Here is a 20546-nt window from a genome sequence, read left to right on the forward strand (position 1 = left end):
TGATGCTGCTGTGAAGGGGGTGGGGAGGAGTATAAATGGGGGAGTCTAGAGCGGGGTTGGTTAATTGGTTGGGAGTGTCAGTGGTGTGGAGAGTGAAAGGAGATAAGATTTTAAGAGATTTAAGATTACTGTTTTTATTAAAACTAGTAGATTAAGCAGGTTAACTTGAATTTGAAGTAACTAAGATCTGTTAAACAAAAATAAACATTTTATTTTGTCTTGTTACCTCAAACCACGTCTCTGCTCGGCTTTATCACCTGCTCTACAGTTACTATCGTAAACACCTTATATATAACCTTCAGCTTATTACCTACACAGTAAAACCTTTTCAGATTCTAGCCTTTACCCTCTCATATGAGGGAAAGGTTGTGCTTTACCCTACCCTCAGGTTGTTCAAGTGGTGGCGCTTGGCTTGAGGAGGGTTTGTGTGCGACAAGGCCTGGTGTGTGAGGCCTGTCTCGTGACACCCCCCTGGAGATGTTCCTCCTCTTCACCACTGCAACCTGTTTATTCAGGGTCCGAGTGGTGAGAGGAAGGAGCAGTCAGTGCTGCTGCCTACTTGCTCCCTGGCTCTCTGCCTGTCAAGCAAGCATGTGGTAACAATGACGAAGAAGAGAATAGGGAGCAAGAGAAGCTGGTGACAATGGCGGTGAGAAGGGAGACGCATTGAGCAAGGGCTCTCCATTGAGGGCATCTCGTACAAGGTGTCCTCAAAAACCTGGAACTAGCACTGACTGGAGTGAGTGGGTTCGCACATGCGTGTACATGCTCTGGACTCTCATCACTCAACACTTCATGACTCTCATCTGAAGGCGAGAACTGTTTCAAACGCGTGTGTGTGAATTAACACTGAGTCATATTAAAAAGATCTATCTGCACTGATTCATCCGGATGGCTCATGCATGAATCAACCCAAATACTAGGAAGAAAGGAAATCACGTTTTGTTGTTGTTGTTGTTGTTTTAAAGATCTTGAACATTTTCAGGGGAAATCTCTCAGAACAAAAATATATTATTTTAAGAAAGCAATCAAAATACAAAGTCACTGAAATATCTGAATGCTCTTAGCGTCGACAGCAACAGAATGCAGACTTGACCCCTCTGCAGAATCTACCAAAGTCTCCAGTGGAAGCAGGATCAAACTAGAGGTGACACAGTGAACCCTTCAAGCTTCTGTTTTCACAGCATTAGAAAGAAACTAGAGTTGTTGACAGTTCTATTTGAGCATCTCCATCATTTTTTTAAACCCCATTGCAACACTGATCAAGCATCTACTCCAGGGATGGGCAAGTGTGGGAGGTCGGGGAAGGGGCATTTTTGTCCCCCGCTCTTTGTGCTGTACTCTGATTTTTTAAAAATAAAATAAAATCAGAAGCTTACCGCTGAAATTCAGCAGCAAACTACTCCACAGTGTTCTGCAGCACTAAAACGATAAACAAGCTAAATTTGACCCTTTTAGCGCTCCGTAGTAATAAATCCGCCAATTTTGGAGGGGAGGAGAAAATCTTTTTCACATGCTGCCACCCATCCTTGATCCAGGCAAAAAGAAATGATGCAACAGAGAAGAAACAGGGTTGGACGAAACTTGAAGCTTTCCAAGGCTTACTTTACAAAGCAGGTAGCGCATAAATGTGCACCGACAGCAGTTCTATGGCGAGGGATCCCCCATGGAATGCCAGAGCATCGAGCCTAAACACAGGCTTGCACCAAGCTCTTCAGGTGCTATTGATACCCAATGACATCAGCGACTAAACTTCTAGCCAAAAGGGAAGGTGCTGGATTCATGCTCCACCCCCATATTAAAGAATAAATAAATAACATTTGATTGGGGAGAAAAAGCAAACCGGGGGGGGGGGGGGAAGCAAAAGCAAAAAAAGAAAACTGTTTTGCTTGGCTTTGGGTGTTTTGCCTAGAGATACGTTTGCTCCTTCAAGTGAAGTCTTTTAGACTACTTATTCATCTTATTTTGTTATGATTACACGATCCCCAGCATATACAGTCCAAAGATTTGCAGGTGCAGAGACAGCTGCATTACATATTTGGAAATAATGCATATTCCCCTACAAATATGTTTCAGCCAGAGATATCCTTGGATACTGAGGATAAATTCATGTGTTCAGACTCACGCTTGATAGGTGACAGTGAACAAACAGTTACCTTGGCTGTGATCTCACGATAAGTGCCAGTGAGACATGATGCCTGGTCAGTTCTTAACCAAAAATAATAGTTTTAGATTGGCAGGCTATCAAGTGATAACTGTTATATTCTAGCTTACTTAATCCGTAGACTCGCTTTAAGAAACAGGATTCCATGAGTTCTTGGGTTTGTAATAAGGATAAACTAACCATTTTCACAATGTCCCTGTTCAGACGACACGCTAAGCCATGGTGGTTAAGCGTTTTGAGCTAAACATTATGGCTTAGCAAACCATTCCTTTAAACGGTTTAAACAAGCTCACTAACAAAAAGGGTGAATGGCCTAACCATGGCTTAACGTGTTGTCTGAACAGGCCCATTCAGTGTATCATTCACTAAATGTGACACTTGCCTCTGAAGAAGCCAATTGCCTGACTCTCTTTGGCACAACATATATTTGGCTATTTTGGTGTTTCAATTCTATTGCAATATTACAGTCATAATATGGATTGGTTGGTTGGTTGACTGATTGAGTCAAAGCATTTCTATCCCACTCTTCAGTCAAAAGACTCCCATAGTGGCTTGCAAGAATCAATAATCGATCATAACTAACTTTTACATATTTTAGCCAAGCTCTCGTACACAAACTCAGAGTGCTACTTACAATCCGAGGTTTGAAGGGTGGCTTGATTTTCCTTTGTTCTAGAAGAACCCAGTCAATTTCCTTGAAGAACGGGTGTTGTTTAATGGCGTCTTCGCCATTCTGAGCTGCCACACAGCCAAGTCGCTTATTTGGATTTTTTGTCATGAACTGGATGGGAAAGAAATGTACCAAGCATTAATTATATGGTGGCAAATTGTACAAACAAGGTGTTAGGAAGCATCGAGCTACAGGCTCTCTGAGAGCAGGGAAGGCTTCATGAAGAGTTCGGTTTGGATTGTTTTTTCTGTTGCTCCACCTGCCTCAACACAATCTGTGAATGAAAAAATCTCTTTATTTCTCATTGTTATCTGACAACCAACAAAAGGCACAATCCTATGCATGTTTAGACAGAAAAATGTCCCAGCATTTCTCAATGCTGGCTGGGGAATGCTGGGAGCTGTAGGATTTTTTTTCTGTCTAAACATGTCTAGGATTGAGCCCTAAGAGTACCATTTATTTATTTATTTATTTATTTATTTCTATACCGCCCCTAGCCGAAGCTCTCTGGGCAGTTTACAAAAGTTAAAAACAGTGAACATTAAAAATATATATATACAAAAATTTAAAACCATCAAAAGCATAAAAACAACAATATCCATTTAAAACAACTATTCTGAGGTTAGTTAAAAAAACTTAGCATATGTTGTTAACCGCCTGGGAGAAGAGAAAACTCTTGACCTGGTGCTGAAAAGATAACAATGTTGTCACCAAGCGAGCCTCGTTGGGGAGATCATTCCATAATTGGGGGGCCACCACTGAAATGGCCCTCTACCTAGGGTGACCATATGAAAAGGAGGACAGGGCTCCTGGATCTTTAACAGTTGCATAGAAAAGGGAATTTCAGCAGGTGTCATTTGTATATATGGAGAACCTGCTGAAATTTCCTCTTCATCACAACAGTTAAAGCTGCAGGAGCTATACTAGAGTGACCAGATTTAAGAGGGCAGGGCACCTGCAGCTTTAACTATTGTGATGAAGAGGAAATTTCACCAGGTTTCCCATATATACCTCTACCTTGTTGCCATCCTCTGAGCTTCCCTCGGAGTAGGCACTCGGAGGAGGATATGCATTGCATGGAAACAGACCACAGCCAATCCCAGCTATCAGGTAAATGTAACCTGTTTGATACATATGTCTCATTTCTCCAGTTAGGATTCATCTCTCAGTTAGGTTTCCTTACTCCACATAAGTTTCATTTCTTCAGACTGAAACAGTACTTTCAGTTTTTGGGGAAGAGAGGATAAAAAGAGAGATAGAGCCAGAGAAAGACCAGAGCATAAGGAAGGAGCAGAAAGACACAGCTTGAAGAATTCTAGGTGCAGCTTAGGGTAAAAGAGCTTGCGTTTTTTGCAACTTTTATTTTCTTGTATTGCCTTTTGTATCACTCAGCTCTATTGATGAAATGCCTTTAGTTGTAAGTTGCTTGTTTTACTTTATTAGTAAACTGTTACATTAAACTTAAAGTGTCTGGAGTGTCGCTCACCCCATGCCTACAGCCTAAACCCCATGTTACTGTGAAGGGGAAGGTAAAAGAATGAAGGTGGGACTCTTAAGGAAGCAGAGATCTTTTTGGAGTTGCTCAGGGGGTCCAGGTCACAGACGGAACCCTGACAAAAACAATATGAAGCTGTCAGACCATTTTGGCTAATCCTGTAAATTCTTATTGTCAACAGCTCTTCCAGGCCTCGGGTGGAGATCCTTTCCACCCTTCCTGTATGAGATCCATTAACCAGAGATGCTGGGATCTTCTGCATACAATGCATATCCTCCACCCCCGAAGCTACAGCTCCCCCGCTTTTCATATTATTCCAATCTTTTTAGGGTTCCAAGCCTAATCCTTAAATTAAGGTTTTGAATGCCCAGAAGTCACAAGATATTTAGACATTTTAATACTTTCAGGGCTCTGCTCTATCAAGAAATGGATGGACCACTGCCAACACAGCCCCGCGAAGATTTCAGTTTTGGTTTAGAAAAATTAAATCACACTTTCTCATAGCTTTTAGTTTCAAAGCATCCACGGTCCTGAGATTAGAGAGCATTTCTGGGAAATACAAATAAATCACAGAAAAACGCCGCTAAGGAAAATAACGTTGAATACAAAGCAAAGGCCATTCTGCAAAAGCTACTAAAAAAATTGCTTTAAAAAGTCTTAATAGGACTCTGATTTACAGTGCCTGACGAACAAAACCCATGTCTCACAGTACAATGTGAGGAAACAAAGTGTTCCAAAGCTAATCCCTTGTTAATATTCGGCAGTCAAGTTCATAGACGCCCCTCCATTTCCTCTGTTCTTCCTGCTCTGCTGTTAACTGCATGCCACCAAAGTACAAGATGAAGAACACAAGTTTTAAACACTAAGCTAAGCCTAAAACTTACCTTCCTCTCCCCTTTTGTTAAATGCAATAAGACAGAATCCGTTACATGTATTAAATGATGCAACTTTATTAATCTCCGCCGAGTCACCGTCAAGTTCTGAAAGAATACGATGAGTGTTCCCACCCACCATGAAACCACCGTGAAGTCACACAGGGCCACTTCAAACGCTACAACCTGCATGTTGAGGCCATCCAAGTTTCCTCTGGATGGCCATGCTCCATGCAACAGGCCTTATGCTTGGCAGCAGTTTCCCATGGGGTCCAGTCCGGTTGCAGCGGACATCTCCATGCCAGTACTTGGATGGCATGAGTTCTGGTCATAAGTTCGACATAGGGGCTAGAACAGTTCATTGGCCTTTTCTTCTGGATTTAGCTTCTAGGTGAAAGTGTAATGTAGTGGTTAGAGTACTGGACTAAGATTTCTGCCATGGAGCTCAATGGGTGACTTGGGGTCAGTCACTGACTCTCGGACTCACTTAGCTCATGGGGTTGTTATTTATTTTATTTATTTATTTATTACATTTTTATACAGTCCAATAGCTGAAGCTCTCTGGGCGGTTCACAAAAGTTAAAACCATAATAAAACAACCAACATGTTAAAAGCACAATTACAATGGTTATGAGGATGACATACACTGCCTTGGGCTCCTTGGAAGAAAGGTGGAGTATAAATGCAATGAATCAATGCATAAAGAAATAAAGTCAGTTGTCAAATTTGGCCGGAAGTGGTATATTTCTTGTTACACCATTTTGTTTTTAAAAAAAATGCTGCCTGCGTTGAGGCTAAAGTGAAGCATGCAGGACCTGGGCATCTGACCTAGGATGCTGATGACCTACTTCTCTACATGTCCTGCCTACCGTGAACTCCCTGCAATGCTTTGATGAGCAGACCCAGGGCCTTGCTAGACCTGCTGGATAAGCCGGCAGGGAGGAGGGGCAACGGCGCGCTAGAGCTAGCGCGCGCGCCATTGCCGGCTTCTAGACATAAGACACGAAGGGGCAAGGGGAAACCCCGTCGCGTCTGACTTTTTTTTTTCTTCCAGTTAAAGGGGCCACGTGCGCCGGAGAGCCGCCGGAGAAGGTAAGTGCTTTTTTTAAAAAAATAAAGCCCCCCCGCTCCCCCTGCCCCTGATTCCCCCCAACGCCCGATAACCCGCTCCCTCTCGCTCGCCCGCCCTCCCCCCATTCCCGTTGGCCGATGCCCGGCCTTCTTCCCTCCCCCCATGCCCGATGGCTGATGCCCGGCCTTCTTCCCTCCCCCCATGTCCGATGGCTGATGCCAGGCCTTCTTCCCTCCCCCCATTCCCGATGCCCGATGCCCGGCCTTCTTCCCTCCCCCCATGCCCGATGGCCAATGCCCGGCCTTCCCTCCCCCCATTCCTGATGCCCGATGCCTTGTCCCCCATCCCTTGCCCCATGCCTTCTCCCCCCTCTCTACTGCCAGGTCCGGTCTTCCCCCGCGGCCCCTATCTCCCCCCCCAGATCCCCCCCGTCCCGATGGGCACAGCGCTCCTATGAGCGCTGTGCCCAGTCCGTGGCTTCTCCCGGCTACTCGCGAGTAAGCGAGCAGCTGCAAAAAGCCACAGACACTGCTAGACCTTCCGCAGCCCTGGCGTCAGGCCAGGGCTGCGGAAAACCCGGGCCATAAGCGAATTCGCTTATGCCGGTTTAAGGGAGGTTTTAGCGTGGCCTGGCCCCGGATTCCCCCGTGCGTCATCTGGATGCACAGGAGGGAAACCGGGCCTCACACTGCGCTAACGCCTCGTCTAGCAACGGCCCCAGTGATACAGGGAGAATGGAACTGGTGTCTGATTTGGAGTGTCACAAGTATGAATGTAACATGCACTGCTGAAAAGAATGCTATTCCTATTAATCCAACTGTAAGTGATTAGTAATTGATGCTATTAGTTCTGTGTGTGTTGTGAGATAACTGTGAGTAATAGAAAGCATTCTTGGATATGGAGCAAGGTTGCCACAAGTGGGTTGGTTAAATACTGGAAGCAGAAAGCTGCTTAGCTTAGCAGGGATACCTCCATCTAGGTGTTACTGATGTCAACAGCAAACCTGGCTACATTGGAAGAAATGAGGATAGTGGTCTAACCAGGTCCAAAACGAAGCATGTGGTCATCATCAACATAAAGGTTATAAAAGACAAAAGTTAGATGTGGTTGCCCAAAGAGATCTTGGGAGAATGACGGTCCGGAAACTTGGTTACAAAAGGTGGTTACAGGTGGTTACAAAAGAGAGCAGCAAGATAGTTAACAGGGACTGGCCAAGGAGATCACATTATGCCAGTACTTTTCCAGTTGCACTGGCTGCCAGTCCAGGTCCAGGCCTGATTCAATGTGCTGGTATTAACATTCAAAGCCCTAAATGGCTTGGGGCCAGGTTATCTGAAGGAACGCCTCCTCCCATATGTACCTGCCTGGACCTTAAGATCATCTGCTGGGGGCCTTCTCTGTGAGCCCTTGCCAAAGGAAGTGAGGCAGGTGTCTACCAGGAAGAGGGCCTTTTCTGCTGTGGCACCCCGGCTGTGGAGTGAGCTCCCTAAAGAGGTTCGCCTGGCACCAATGTTATAATCTTTTTGTTACCAGGTGAAGACCTCTTTATTTTCCCAGTATTTTAACAGTTTACCATCTTAAGTCTTTTAACTTAATCTTCAATACTGTTTTAAATCTGTATTTTAAATCTGTATAAATCTCTGCATTGCTGCTCGGTTTTATCGTGGTCGTGCTTTTATACTGTGCTTTTATTTTGTGGTTTGTTTTATATCTTGAATTGTACTATATGGTTTTAATTTTTGTGAACAGCCCAGAGAGCTTCAGCTATTGTGCAGTATAGAAATGCAATAAATAAATAAATAAATAAATAAATAAATAACCTAAGCTCTGCAAACCATGCTTGCCAGATAGGTAACGCTAAGATCACAATGATGGGTTGAGAGGAACAGAATTTTAATTTTACTAACGAATACGCTAGCCACAATTTCTTTTGTGCTTCTAACCATCCTAATTGCATTGCATGTAGTAATATGTTCTGCTTGTTTAATCATTGCATAGATTTGTTTTTCTCTAATACCATTTGAGCAATACATGCATATTTCGTAGTACCGCTCTGCATTATTTGGCATGAGAGGGATTTCAGGGACCACAACTCATATAAATTAATTACTGAAGCTCAAAATACCCATCCATTGCTGAGTGGGGTCTGTCCATATAGCCACAGATTTCTTACTTGGTCAAGTGTGTCAATGACTGGGTTCAGACAACACGATAACCAGTGGTGGTTTAAATAACTGACCGTTGCTTATTTAACCCACCATGGATTATTGTGTTGTGTGGAGGGCATTTTTTAACCAACAGTTGGTTATTTGGATGAAATAACCAATGCAAATAACCAACGCTGTGCAGAGTTGGCTATCTGAACCACCATTGTTGCATGGAGAACAGGGTTGCTTATTTCCTTGGCCACAGTTGGTTATTTCATCAGCCACAGAGTTGCAAGGCAAGAGCAGTCAAAGTGGTGGCTGCTGCTCTAGTCCAGCTGGCAGGATAGATTTTTGGCAGCAATGGCTGATGGGATACTAGCAGGAAGACTGAGGGGGAAGAGAAGGGGGATTAGCAAGTCAACTCCACGTGGACTAATAGTCAGCTCAGTGCTGATCCTAATCTTTTGTAAAGCGCCCAGAGAGCTTCAGCTATGGGGCGGTATATAAATGTAATAAATAAATAAATAAATAAATAAATAAATAAATAAACTACACCAGTGTTGATTATTATCCTGTTGTGTGGGAAGTACCCCCTAGATAAACAACTGTCGAGTTGTCACCCCATCGTTGACTATTGTGTTGCCTGAACGCAGCCACAGACACACTCGTTCGAAGACGAGAAGAAGGCCAGTCAGATGGAGCAGGAAGAAGTCACTCATCTCAAGAGGGCTCCTGCTACAAGCCTCATTGCTAGACCTCAGATTTCTTAGATAAATTTATGGTATGGGCTTGATCCAGGGGACCAGGCTGTCAGTCCTGTAAGATAGGGTGACTATATGAAAAGGATGACAGGGATCCTGTATCTTTAACAGTTGCATAGAAAAGGGAATTTCAGCAGGTGTCATTTGTATATATGGAGAACCTCTTGAAATTCCCTCTTCATCACAACAGTTAAAGCTGCAGGAGCTGTACTGCAGCTATACTGTGACCAGATTTAAAAGAGGGCAGGGCACCTGCAGCTTTAACTGTTGTGATGAAGAGGAAATTTCACCAGGTTCTCCACATATACAAGTGACACCTGCTGAAATCCCCCTTTCAATACAACTGTTAAAGATACAGGAGCCCTGTCCTCCTTTTCACATGGTCAGCCTATGTAAGAAAACTTGCCATAACACCATTCAGCACAGTAGAGGAAGCAACACTCTGCTCCCCTTCCAGAACAGCAGAGAAATGTGATGGTTGATTTTCTGCCTTGATCACGGATCCTTTCCTCTCACGGAACTGAGTTGGTTCTTTAAAAAAAAAATCTAATAGGCCACTTGAAGTTTGCACTGAGGCTATAATGCTTTGCAGGCTTACATGGGAAATCGATGGGACGTACTTCTAAGTCAATGTAGTTAAGGATGAGGCTGTCATTATGTTAAGTATGTTTTGGATCAGGGCCCAACATAAACACGTAGGCTGTGTTTCTTTAATTACATAATCTTTCCCCCACTATAGCAGCCATGCAGTGTGCCGTGTTAGCCTGATAAGGCACTTCAGTTTGCTTGTGTTTTCTTCTTCTTCCTGGAACATGATTCTCAAGTTCATACATTTATACAGTAATGCAGCCACAAGGAACACAAACATTTTGTCCCTTTCCCACAAGAAGCGTAATTCATCCCAGACCCCTTGATGCCGACAGTGGCACTCTGAACTGTGGTTGAACTCCCAGTGGTGGCTCATCTTGAACTGTTGTAGGAAAATTCAAATTTAGGAAGGGAGGGAGGGAGAGGGGGGGGTGTCTTACGGCTTTCAAAATGCTGACGGCTTCTTTGCTAAGCCATACTGGATACAGCACGTCGTCATGAAGGATGGACTCAAAGAGGTCATCTTCATTGTCGGCTTCAAAGGGGGGTTGCCCAGCCATCATTTCATACATGAGAACACCCAGCGCCCACCAGTCTACTGAAGGACCATATTCTAATTCCTGGAGGATCTGTAGAGAAACCAAGACAAGAAGGAGGAGGAGGAGGAGGAGGAGGAGAAGGAGGAGAAAGAGGAGGAGGAGGAGGAGAAAGAGGAGGAGGAGGAGGAGGAGGAGGAGGAGGAGAAAGAGGAGGAGGAGGAGGAGGAGAAGGAGAAGGAGAAGGAGAAAGAGGAGGAGAGGGAGGAGGAGGAGGAGGAGGAGGAAGAAGAGAAAGAGAAAGAGGAGGAGGAGGAGGAGGAGGAGGAGGAGAAGGAGAAGGAGAAAGAGGAGGAGGAGGAGGAGGAGAAAGAGGAGGAGGAGGAAGAGGAGGAGGAGGAGAAGGAGAAGGAGAAGGAGAAAGAGGAGGAGAAGGAGGAGAAGGAGGAGGAGGAGGAGGAGGAGAAGTAGAAAGAAGAGGAGGAGGAGGAGGAGGAGAAGGAGGAGGAGAAGGAGAAGAAAAGAGATGCACAATTTACAAAAACGAACAGGCTGACATTTCCTGCTAATGTCAAGAGGAAATTAATTAAGTTTTCTTTTGTTTTTTGTTTAACCAGTTTGAGAGAAGCGCAGTTGCAACTGCACATGAAAAAAAAACCACTCTAAATTCCTCAAAGGTACAATGGTAATGGCGCATTTGTCGCACATGGTCCCTTATATCTATCTACTACAACCTAAGGTCATCCAATGAACATGAATGGCAGGAGATTCAGGATAGGGAAAATGTAGTACTTCTTCACAAGACACACAATTCGCTACCATAAGTTATAGTGATGACCACCAACTTGAATGGCTTTAAAAGAGGGATAGAAAACTTCATGGAAGATAAGGTGACAATGGCTGCTACTCATGTTTAGGGGCTGTAGCTCAGTGGATGCTTTGCATGGTGCTATATAAATAAATAATAATAATAATAAGGTCCCAGATTCAGTCCTCGGCATCTTCAGGAAGAGCTAGGAAAAAATCATGCCCAGGGATCATCCCTGTGCGTTCACATGAAGAACAGGGGATCCCGGGATCAGGGAGGGATGATCTCTCCCTTGCCCTGGGATCTCGCCCTCCACTTTGGCCCCGGTTTTTCCGCAGTCCCGGGCTGAGCCCGAGACTACCAGGCACCGCGGGTTGACCCAGCTCCGTGCGATTCCTCGCAAGGAGCTGGGAGCTGCGCACGAGGCGCAGTGTGGGGGTAGGGAGGGGGGGAGCGGGGAAAGTAATTTAATTTTTTTAAAAAAATGGTTTGCGCACAAGCATTTGTGCGCTGCTGTCCCTTTAAGTTTTTTAAAAATGGCGGGTGCGATGTCTTTCCTTCTGAGGTCATTGTGCATCACATATAAAGAGAGGAGGGATCGCACGATAAACACAACACGAGATCTTCCCTCCTTCGTCACGGGCTAACCGGCAGGTCTAGCTAAGGCCCCAGAGAGCAGCTGCCAGTTAGTGATGACAGTACTGAGCTAGATGGACCAATACTGAGCTAGATGACTCAGTATAAAGCACCTTCTATGCTCCAGATGGCTACTAGTTGTAATGTCTATATAGTATCTTCCAGGAACAGAGGCACTGTAGAACAATGGTAGGAAAGGGCTGTGGCACTCATGTCCTGCTCACGGGCATTCCATCCGGCTGGTCACTGTGGGACACAAGATGATGGGCTGGATAGGTCTTTGGTCTGATCCAATGAGACTCTTTTTATGTTCTTGCCATGTGTGGAACAAGATAGAGTCTGATAAGAACATAAGAAGAGCCATGTGGTTCAGGCCAAAGGTCCATCTAATCCAGCATTCTGTCCACACAGTGGCCAACCAGCTGCCCATGTTGTGCTCATGCTCAAGCAGGATATGAGTGCCACAGCATCCTCCCACCCAGGATCCCCAGCAACTGGTGTACATAGGCATACTGCTTGATACTGGAGGTAGCTTATAGCCACCAGAACTAGTAGCCATTACTCCAGGAATTTGTCCAATCCCTTTTAAAGCCATCCAAATGGTTGGCTACCACTATGCGTTGTGGTAGCAATTTCCATAGTTTAACTATCTGCCCTGAATCTTGAATGATAACAGAACAAGAGTGCTTCATCCTGCTGTTTTTTTATGCAGTGTGCACATTTAACTCATTTCCCACAATAACACCCCTCCCCTCAACACACAAACTACAAAAAGCAGCAGGATGAAGTTATATTCCATAGGTAAGGAAGCAAATTAACAGGCAGAATTGCACCTTTCAAGTATTCCGCTCGTTGTATGACCGCACCATGGGAATGCTCAATTTACTTTAAAATGCCTTTAAGATATATTATATACTGTGGGCTGGTGTACCCAGGGCCGGCGCTACCATTAGGCCAACTAGGCAGCCGTCTAGGGCGCAGACCTCAGAGGGGCGCAGTACTGCCCTTTAAGGGTCACAGTTTTATACAAATTAGCTGTTTTAAGAAAAAGACATAATAAAAGGGAAATAGTTAAGAAACTCTTCTTGAACAGCTGAATCGAAGTTGGCGATTTTTGGGGTGTGGGTGTGTGCAAGTAGCTCGCCTTGCCAAGGGTGCAAAATAGTCTGGCCCTGGCCCTCGCTGTACCCAAGTGCTGGCCCTGACCAGTTTCCTCCACACGATCATTCTCTGGCTCACACATGCCCACGGCTATGTAGATACTCCTAGATCAAAAAGAAGTAAACATGCACGTGGAATTGCAGTGATTACTACCATCTTAGCAGCTCTAGTATGCTGTGGGAACGTCATCCCACAGTCGCCAAGCTAACTGCAAATATATTAAGGGCGCAATCCTATGGAGATAGAAGGCAGCCTCTGAAATCGGAGGCTGATGACTAGGCTATGCAGGGCGGCTGCAGCATGGATGGGAACCTTTCCTCTGTGCTGCGAATGCCCAGCAGTTTTCGCTAGATGCTCAATTTTGAGTGTCTAGCTGGGGAGAGGCGGAGCTGTAGGGGGGAGGCCGTGCGGTGCATAGGGAGCTTCTGCAGTCTCTTCCCCTTTCCACACACACACACACCCCGGGCATGCCCCCTTTTCGCTCTCTTCATTCCCAAGCACGGAGGAGGAGCTAGTGTGACAGAACAGCGCTGGCTAGGAGACGGAGGGACGAGCTGTTTCTAGGAACCGAGGTCAGAGCACTGGCTCTGACATCGGTTCCCAGAAACTGGAAAATCCTATGGCCATCTAGACAGTGTCTACTGGCCATATGATTGCACCCTACATAGATAAAAGAAAAATAACATGCACCAGCCCAAATGGATTTGGTGGCAGTGTCACGTGTGTGAACTGATCCTTTGGGTAAACTAGTGAAATCGAAAATACTTTGCCTTAGATTCAAATGCAAACTTTCATACCTCTGGAGCGATGTAGTCTGGCGTCCCACAAAAGGTAGTAGTCGTTACTCCATTCAAGATCCCTTCCTTACACATTCCAAAGTCAGCCAGTTTGCAGTGACCTTCTGCATCCAGGAGAATGTTGTCCAGTTTCAAGTCCCTTGAATAATAAAGAAGTAGGAAAGTTATCCCACATTAGCAAAAAGCAAATGTCTTCCATTCTTTAGATAACCTAGCATAGTTTCTCCTCTTTTGTTTAGTTAGTGGAAGCATTTCATTTTAAGAAAGAATGAAGTTAATTACAGATGTGCATGTTCTGCAGAGCATATGGGTGAACTGGTTTAGACATTTCCTGAAGATACTTTCTTTTAATTATTTGTCCTTTCATGATGGCAGACTGCATTTGTTCCATTGGCCATCAAAGCCCCATTGGACAAAGCCCATGAGTGAAAAAACGACATTTTTCTTGCAGATTAAAAAACAACAACTTTGTTATTTATTTATTTAGGTCACAGCTCTGCATTCCTCTTAAAAACATACTCAAGGCAGCTAACTATAATAAAATATAGATCAAATGTAATTAAAACATAAATACATCTATTGAAACGTATCAATTAAAAATGCTTATGGAGCAATCCTATGGCCACTAGACACTGTCTAAAGGGCCATAGGATCCTTCAGTTTCCAGGAACCAAGGTCAGAACTAGGGCTCCAAGCTCAGAGCCTAGAAACTGCTCCCCCTGCCCTCTCCCCTGCCCCTTGTACCCAGCGCAGCCACTACACGCTCGGAAATGGATTGTGAAGTGGGTGAAAAGGGAGCAATCTCGGGGGCATGGAGGGGGAAGAGACTGCAGGAGCTGCTTTACGCCCCTTCCTACTGGGCTTCCAGGCCCCTTCCCTCCCCCTCCCTAAAGCCGTGTCTAAATGCAGGATGGCCGGAGGACGGAGGAAAGGATTTTATTTATATATTTTTTATTTATTTATTACATTTCTATACCACCCAATAGCCGGAGCTCTCTGGGCGGTTCACAAAAATGTTCCTCTCCTCCATGTTCCAGCCACCTTCTGATTTCAGAGCCTGGTGGCTACCCAGACAGGACTGCACCCTTAATCAGTAAAAAAAGAAATTAAAACACATCAGTTAAATAGAAATAAACTGTCAGATGTGGTGCTGGTTCAGCTGTTACTTCTCCCTGTTAAGGTGTAAAGAGAGGCCGATGTCTTAATGGGCCTGTTCAGACGACACTTCAGGCTCTGTGATTAGCAAAACTGTGGCTCTCTGGGGTTAGCACTAACCACAAGCCGTGTTGTCGCACACAACACTTTAAGCCACGATTAGAGCTGCTAACCTTGCTGCAGACGGTCCAACTGTAGTTAGTGAGTGAACAGGGCTTAGCAAAATGCATCACACAAGACACCTTAAACCCTGCTGCTTAACAAAAAACCTTAATCAGCAGGGTTTAAGGTGTCTTCTGAACAGGCCCAATGTCAGAGTGGTCACATGCAAGTCTGATGAAGGGGGTCTGAATGCTCCCAAAACAGATCCATAAATCCACAACCTAATCCACTGATGTGGGGATATAAACATGGCCTTCCCTGGGTTAAGTAACTGATCCTGTTTGATGAGTAAGATGGAGAAAACATTCAGGTTTGCATGAGGCCTTTGATGTGGGTTCCTCCTGCAGTGTCTGGGGGGTCCCCATTGCAATGAGCAATGTTCTACCTCAGCTCCTTATTCCTGTCTATCCATCCCTCAGCCCTATGAAAGTCTATCAGCAAATGGGCGGGAAATCCGCCCACACAGTATGGAGAGAGAGAGAGGGTGGGGGGAAATGCTATCTCCAACCAAATGAAACAGAAGTGGCACGGCAACTGGGCAGGAGGAAGCACATCAGTGAGGAATCAAACCAGGGTCTTCAGTAGCTGCTAGGCCATGTTGCTAGGCCTGAGGGAAAAAAAGGAGCCCTTTTTCTCAACCGGGCAGGTCAACAGCCCATGGCACAGGCCGGTTGGATCCCAGTAACGGCACTGTCCTTGCAAAACTATCCCAAGGAAGCTTATTGTTGCCAGAACACCCCCTGCCATGTTAGTTTTGGTGGGAAGTAAATATCTGTGAACACATTAAGATCATAAGAACATAAGAAGAGCCATGCTGGATCAGACCAAGGGTCCATCTAGTCCAGCACTCTGTTCACACAGCGGCCAATCAGCTGTCAACCAGGGCACAGCAAAGCAGGACGGTGCAACAGCACTCTCCCACCCATTTCCCCCAGAAACTGGTGCACACAGGTGTACTGCCTCTGATACTGGAGGTAGCACATAACCAATAGTCATTGATAGCTTTCTCCTCCAGGAGTTTATTCAACCCCCTTTTAAAGCCATCCAGATTGGTGGCCATCACTACATCTTGTGGTAGTGAATTCCATCATTTAACTATGTGCTGTGTGAAGAAGTCCTTCCATTTATTTGTCCTGAATCTCCCACCAATCAGCCTTATGGGATGACCCTGGGTTCTAATATTCTGAAAGAGGGAGTAAAATGTCTCCCTATCCACATTCTCCTCACCATGCATAATTTTGCACGTCTCTATCATGTCTCCCCTTAGCCTCTTTTTTCTCTCTCCCAAACTAAACAATCCCAGCTATTGTGCCCTTCCCTCATAGGGGAAATGCACCTTTCAGGATTAGAATTTTATGAGGCATGGAGGGGTACGGGACAGAGCTTCCTGGAAGGAAGGTTTAAAGGAGCAGCCAGATATTCAGTTTATGAGACTCAGGCCGTAGCTAGATCTAAGGTTTATCCCAGGATTGTCCTGGGGTCAAACCTGTTCATCTAAGTGCCACACAGGGCATCCAGCGCTCAGGCAGGGACGAACCCAGGATGATCCTGGGATAAACCTTAGGTCTAGCTATGGCCTCCGGCCATAGCTAGACTTAAGGTTTATCCCTGGATCGTCCAGGGGTCAAACCTGTTCATCTAGGTGACACACAGGGGATCCAGTGCTCAGGCAGGGGCGAACCCTGGATGATCCCAGGATAAACCTTAGGTCTAGCTGTGGCCTAAGTCAGTAACTGAAAGCTTCTGGGATGCAACAGAATCATCTCCTCATCCATTCCTCTCCCTTTTGTGGTTTTCCTGTAGTGATGCCCAACTATCTGCCTTTAATTCAGAGCCTACCCAAAGACACAACGCAGGGGTAACTTCGAGGACAACAATGTATTACATTTGCTCTTTTTCTACTTTTACATTCTCAGCTTGGAGACCAAAAGAGGGGTCACAGCCCAAAATGAGCAAAGCCAAATTCTATTCACACTGTAATTACACATGTTAATAAACAAGACTGGCGAGGAAAAAGGCCTGCCTTGTGTGAATGAAATGGTGATTTGTTAACCTGTATTTCTTCAGAATCGGTTGGCTGATATCTGTCATACGGACAATTTGGTCCGCTGAAATAGTAGGTGCCATGAACTTCCTTGTTTGAAAAAAATAAAGGAGCCGAATTTACTAGAATGGGCCTCAGATTCAACTGTCAACACCTTTTCTCCACACAAACAGTTGCAAGCTTCTCAACAAACTGCTGAAGAAAGTCTAGGCCAATAGCAGTAACCATGAAAAATATTTTCTGTCACAGGAACGTTCTTCCAGATTTAAACTCGTCCCCAAAATATGCTCTCTCACATATGCACTTTCTCTCAGGCACAGGCATGAATACACACACACAGATAACGGGCTGGACCGGAGTAACTTTTCCGGCTTCGTACACCATGGTTTATGAAGCCAGGAATGAGTGTTGGATCTGAGAGGTCCTTCTTCAATCTTTCCTCCCCTCCTTCTCTAATGTGTTGGGTTTGGTGCTATCTGGAAAAAGCTGGGAATTGTAGGACCTTTTCGCACCTAAACAGGCATAGAATTGTGCGCTAAAACAGAACTTTCCCCCATCTAAATATGCATAAGATTGTGCTCTAAAGTATGGTGTGATGCCATATGGGGCACACTTTTTGGTGGCTAGCAATTAACCCTGCCAAATCCTTCCTTTAGTAGCCACTCCATGACCAGTCCCATGGGTTCAAACAAGGATAGGATTGAGTTATCCAAAATCATATTTTTTCCTTAAAAGACATAATGCCACTTGTCTTGACTAGCAAAAAATAAGTCTCACAATATGCTGGTATACAATTATTATAAAGTAAATAAAATAAAAGCTTTAGAATACAAGCAGTGAGGTGTAAAACAAAACTTCCCCCTGCATATTTCTTAATCCTTCCGAGCAAAACAACTTAAATAACCTCACATAATTTTACCTGACAGAAGCCACATGTTGAAAGATGATGAAAGGAAGGTGTGACACCATTACATTCTAGTCAGATCAAGTTTGATGGTCGAATGCTTAAAAAACAAAGTCAGCATGTCCTCAGAGGACACATTCCTCTATGGGCATATTGTTGAATTTTACAGTCACATTGGTTGAAAAGCTTAATTTAACTCATCAAACAAACTATTGTTTGTTTTGTGGAGGTGCTTTCGGTTCACGTATAGATAAAACATCAAACCAAATAAAGACTATCAATGACAAATCATAATGCAAAGCACAACAGGACCTGGGTTTTATGAGCAAGATAAAGGTGAAGACCTTTTTATTCTCTCAGTAGTCTAAATTAATTTTAACTTTGCTGTTTTAAATTTGTATTTCTGCACTGCTGCTGATTTTATCTTGGTTGTCCTTTTGTATTGTATTTTATATTATGGTTTTATACTGTTGTTTTATACTTTGAATGGTTTTGATTTTTGTGAACCGCCCAGAGAGCTTCAGCTATTGCGCAGTATAGAAATGGAATAAATAGATAAATAAGATGAACCCAATTCCCTTGCCTATGATCACCTCTCCCCTACTCATAAGGGGAAGAGAAGAAGCACTAAAAATGGAACAATTCTACACCTTATTCAGTTACTCTAAAACTGAATGTAAGTTATGCTGGTCAATACTTTGAAGACTAGGTTGTGCTGCACATGTGTGAGTCATTGATGTCCTTATCTGATACAAGGAAACAGAGGAGGGATGTCAAATAGTAGGGTGACCATATGGAAAAAAGGACAGGGCTCCTGTATCTTTAACCGTCGTATAGAAAAAGGTGTCATTTGTAAGCCCTGCCCACTTTTGTATATGGTCACTCTCGTATAGCTCTTCCAGCTTTAGGTGTTGTGATGAAGAGGGATTTTCACCAGGTGCTGCCTGCATACCAATGGCACCTGCTGGAATTCCCTTTTCTATACAACTGTTAAAGACACAGGAGCCCGGTCCTCCTTTCCATATGTTCACCCTACCAAATAGGAACCCATCAAGTTCTGTCCTTCTTTTGCGTGACACACACACACACACACACACACACACACACACACACACACAGAATCACACCCTGCTTACTGTAATCAACAGTTATTAAAGGTCTTCCTTCCCGAACCACATGTTGCCCAATTTGTTTGATATGTGAGTCTTTTCTTGGTTAAGGCCTTTAAACACTAGTAATCGATGGGTCTTTCCAAGCACCTCAATGAGGTTTCTTTAGACATTGGTGATTAGAGAATCAAGTCTTGTATCGCAACACACATGCTTTCTTTTTTCTCGATTTGGGATTGCTCAGGGAGATTTGGCAGGGTGTCACCATTTTCCTGAAGAATGCAAATGAAAACGCGGGAAATGTGGCTTGTTTGTCACCGATCATCTGGACAACCTGAAGAAAATTTCTTGTGCAGTAAAATATTTTAAATATCCCAAGAATGGATGTGTATGCTGTGTAAAGGGATGTTTTAGAGCAGGTGTGGCCAACCTGCGGCCCTCCAGGTATTCTGGCCTGCAACTCCCATCATCTCTAGTCAGTTTAGCCAATAGTGAGACATCATAGGGGTAGTAGGTCAAACATCTGGAGAGCTACAAATTGCCCACCCCTGTTGTAGAGCACCCACCTTTATTTATTATATTTATTAACGGCTTTCTATACAGCCTTTCAGTGCTCAAAGCGCTCAAAAGGCACTGTACAAACAATAAGAGATAAAAGAAATGTTGCAAAATTACTTGCATATAATGGGTTCTCTCCCTGCCCCACCTCCCCAAGGAAGCTGTCTACACAGTCCTGCAATGTGGAAAGGATTTATTTATTTTGGCCACAGATGTGTGGTCAAATATGTAGTACAGTGGCAATCTATATGCACCCTGTGTCGCTTCAGAACCATTCTACACAATGGGCTACATCCGACCCCACAATTCTACACCCCACCATGTCTGATGAGTTAAATTGGGTTTTAATTGTGATTTTAAGCTTTGATAATGGAGGATGACTCAGCTTTGACAATAATAACACAGATGCTTGTGAGTCAGCAAATTGGTCTGCCTCCTACTGAAGAGCTTTGGTAAGATGAGCAAGAGAGGCACAATCGGTGCCCTGGCAGGGAGAGGAAGTTTTTTGGGGGACACCTGTTTTTTGTAAATAAAAGAGAACCCCTCCCCCCACCCCCAGGAAAAGGAAGGAGGAGACCAACCTCATGGCACAGTGGAACACCGTTGTGATATCACCAGCCAGTAAACCAATCATTTCCTTCTGCCCTCCCCAATTTGCATGTTTCAAAATTCCAAGCTCACTGAAATTAAACCAACAACCCATCATTTAGAAAGGGATCTTGTTGGTATTTCATAATATCCAATATAGCCAATTTGAAAAAAAGAAAAGAAAAAGATAACAGATTTCTCAGCTGTGGTCTCAAGGGTATTCTTGAGGGGGAGAAAACAGTAGCTTTTTGCTCCATGATATCTCCTCAAACAGATTTCCACTGTGAGAGGGAAGTCTTTCCATGGGAAAGTCTTTCCA

The 20546-nt window shown here is 44.4% G+C and overlaps 1 protein-coding gene across 2 annotated transcripts in view; it reads right to left on the reverse strand.

The window, feature by feature from the left end:
- The window catches only part of PRKCE (protein kinase C epsilon), a 375307-nt gene that overhangs the window by 20978 nt on the left and 333783 nt on the right, over positions 1-20546 (reverse strand). For both annotated transcript variants that reach the window (XM_063123966.1, XM_063123967.1), the window contains exons 12-14: positions 13708-13846; positions 10210-10398; positions 2799-2945 (exon numbers count right to left, since the gene is read on the reverse strand). In XM_063123966.1, the coding sequence (XP_062980036.1) occupies positions 2799-2945; positions 10210-10398; positions 13708-13846 (475 nt within the window). The remainder of the gene's footprint in view (positions 1-2798; positions 2946-10209; positions 10399-13707; positions 13847-20546) is intronic.

This window comes from Elgaria multicarinata, chromosome 4, assembly GCF_023053635.1.
Source record: "Elgaria multicarinata webbii isolate HBS135686 ecotype San Diego chromosome 4, rElgMul1.1.pri, whole genome shotgun sequence".
Lineage (NCBI taxonomy): Eukaryota > Metazoa > Chordata > Lepidosauria > Squamata > Anguidae > Elgaria > Elgaria multicarinata.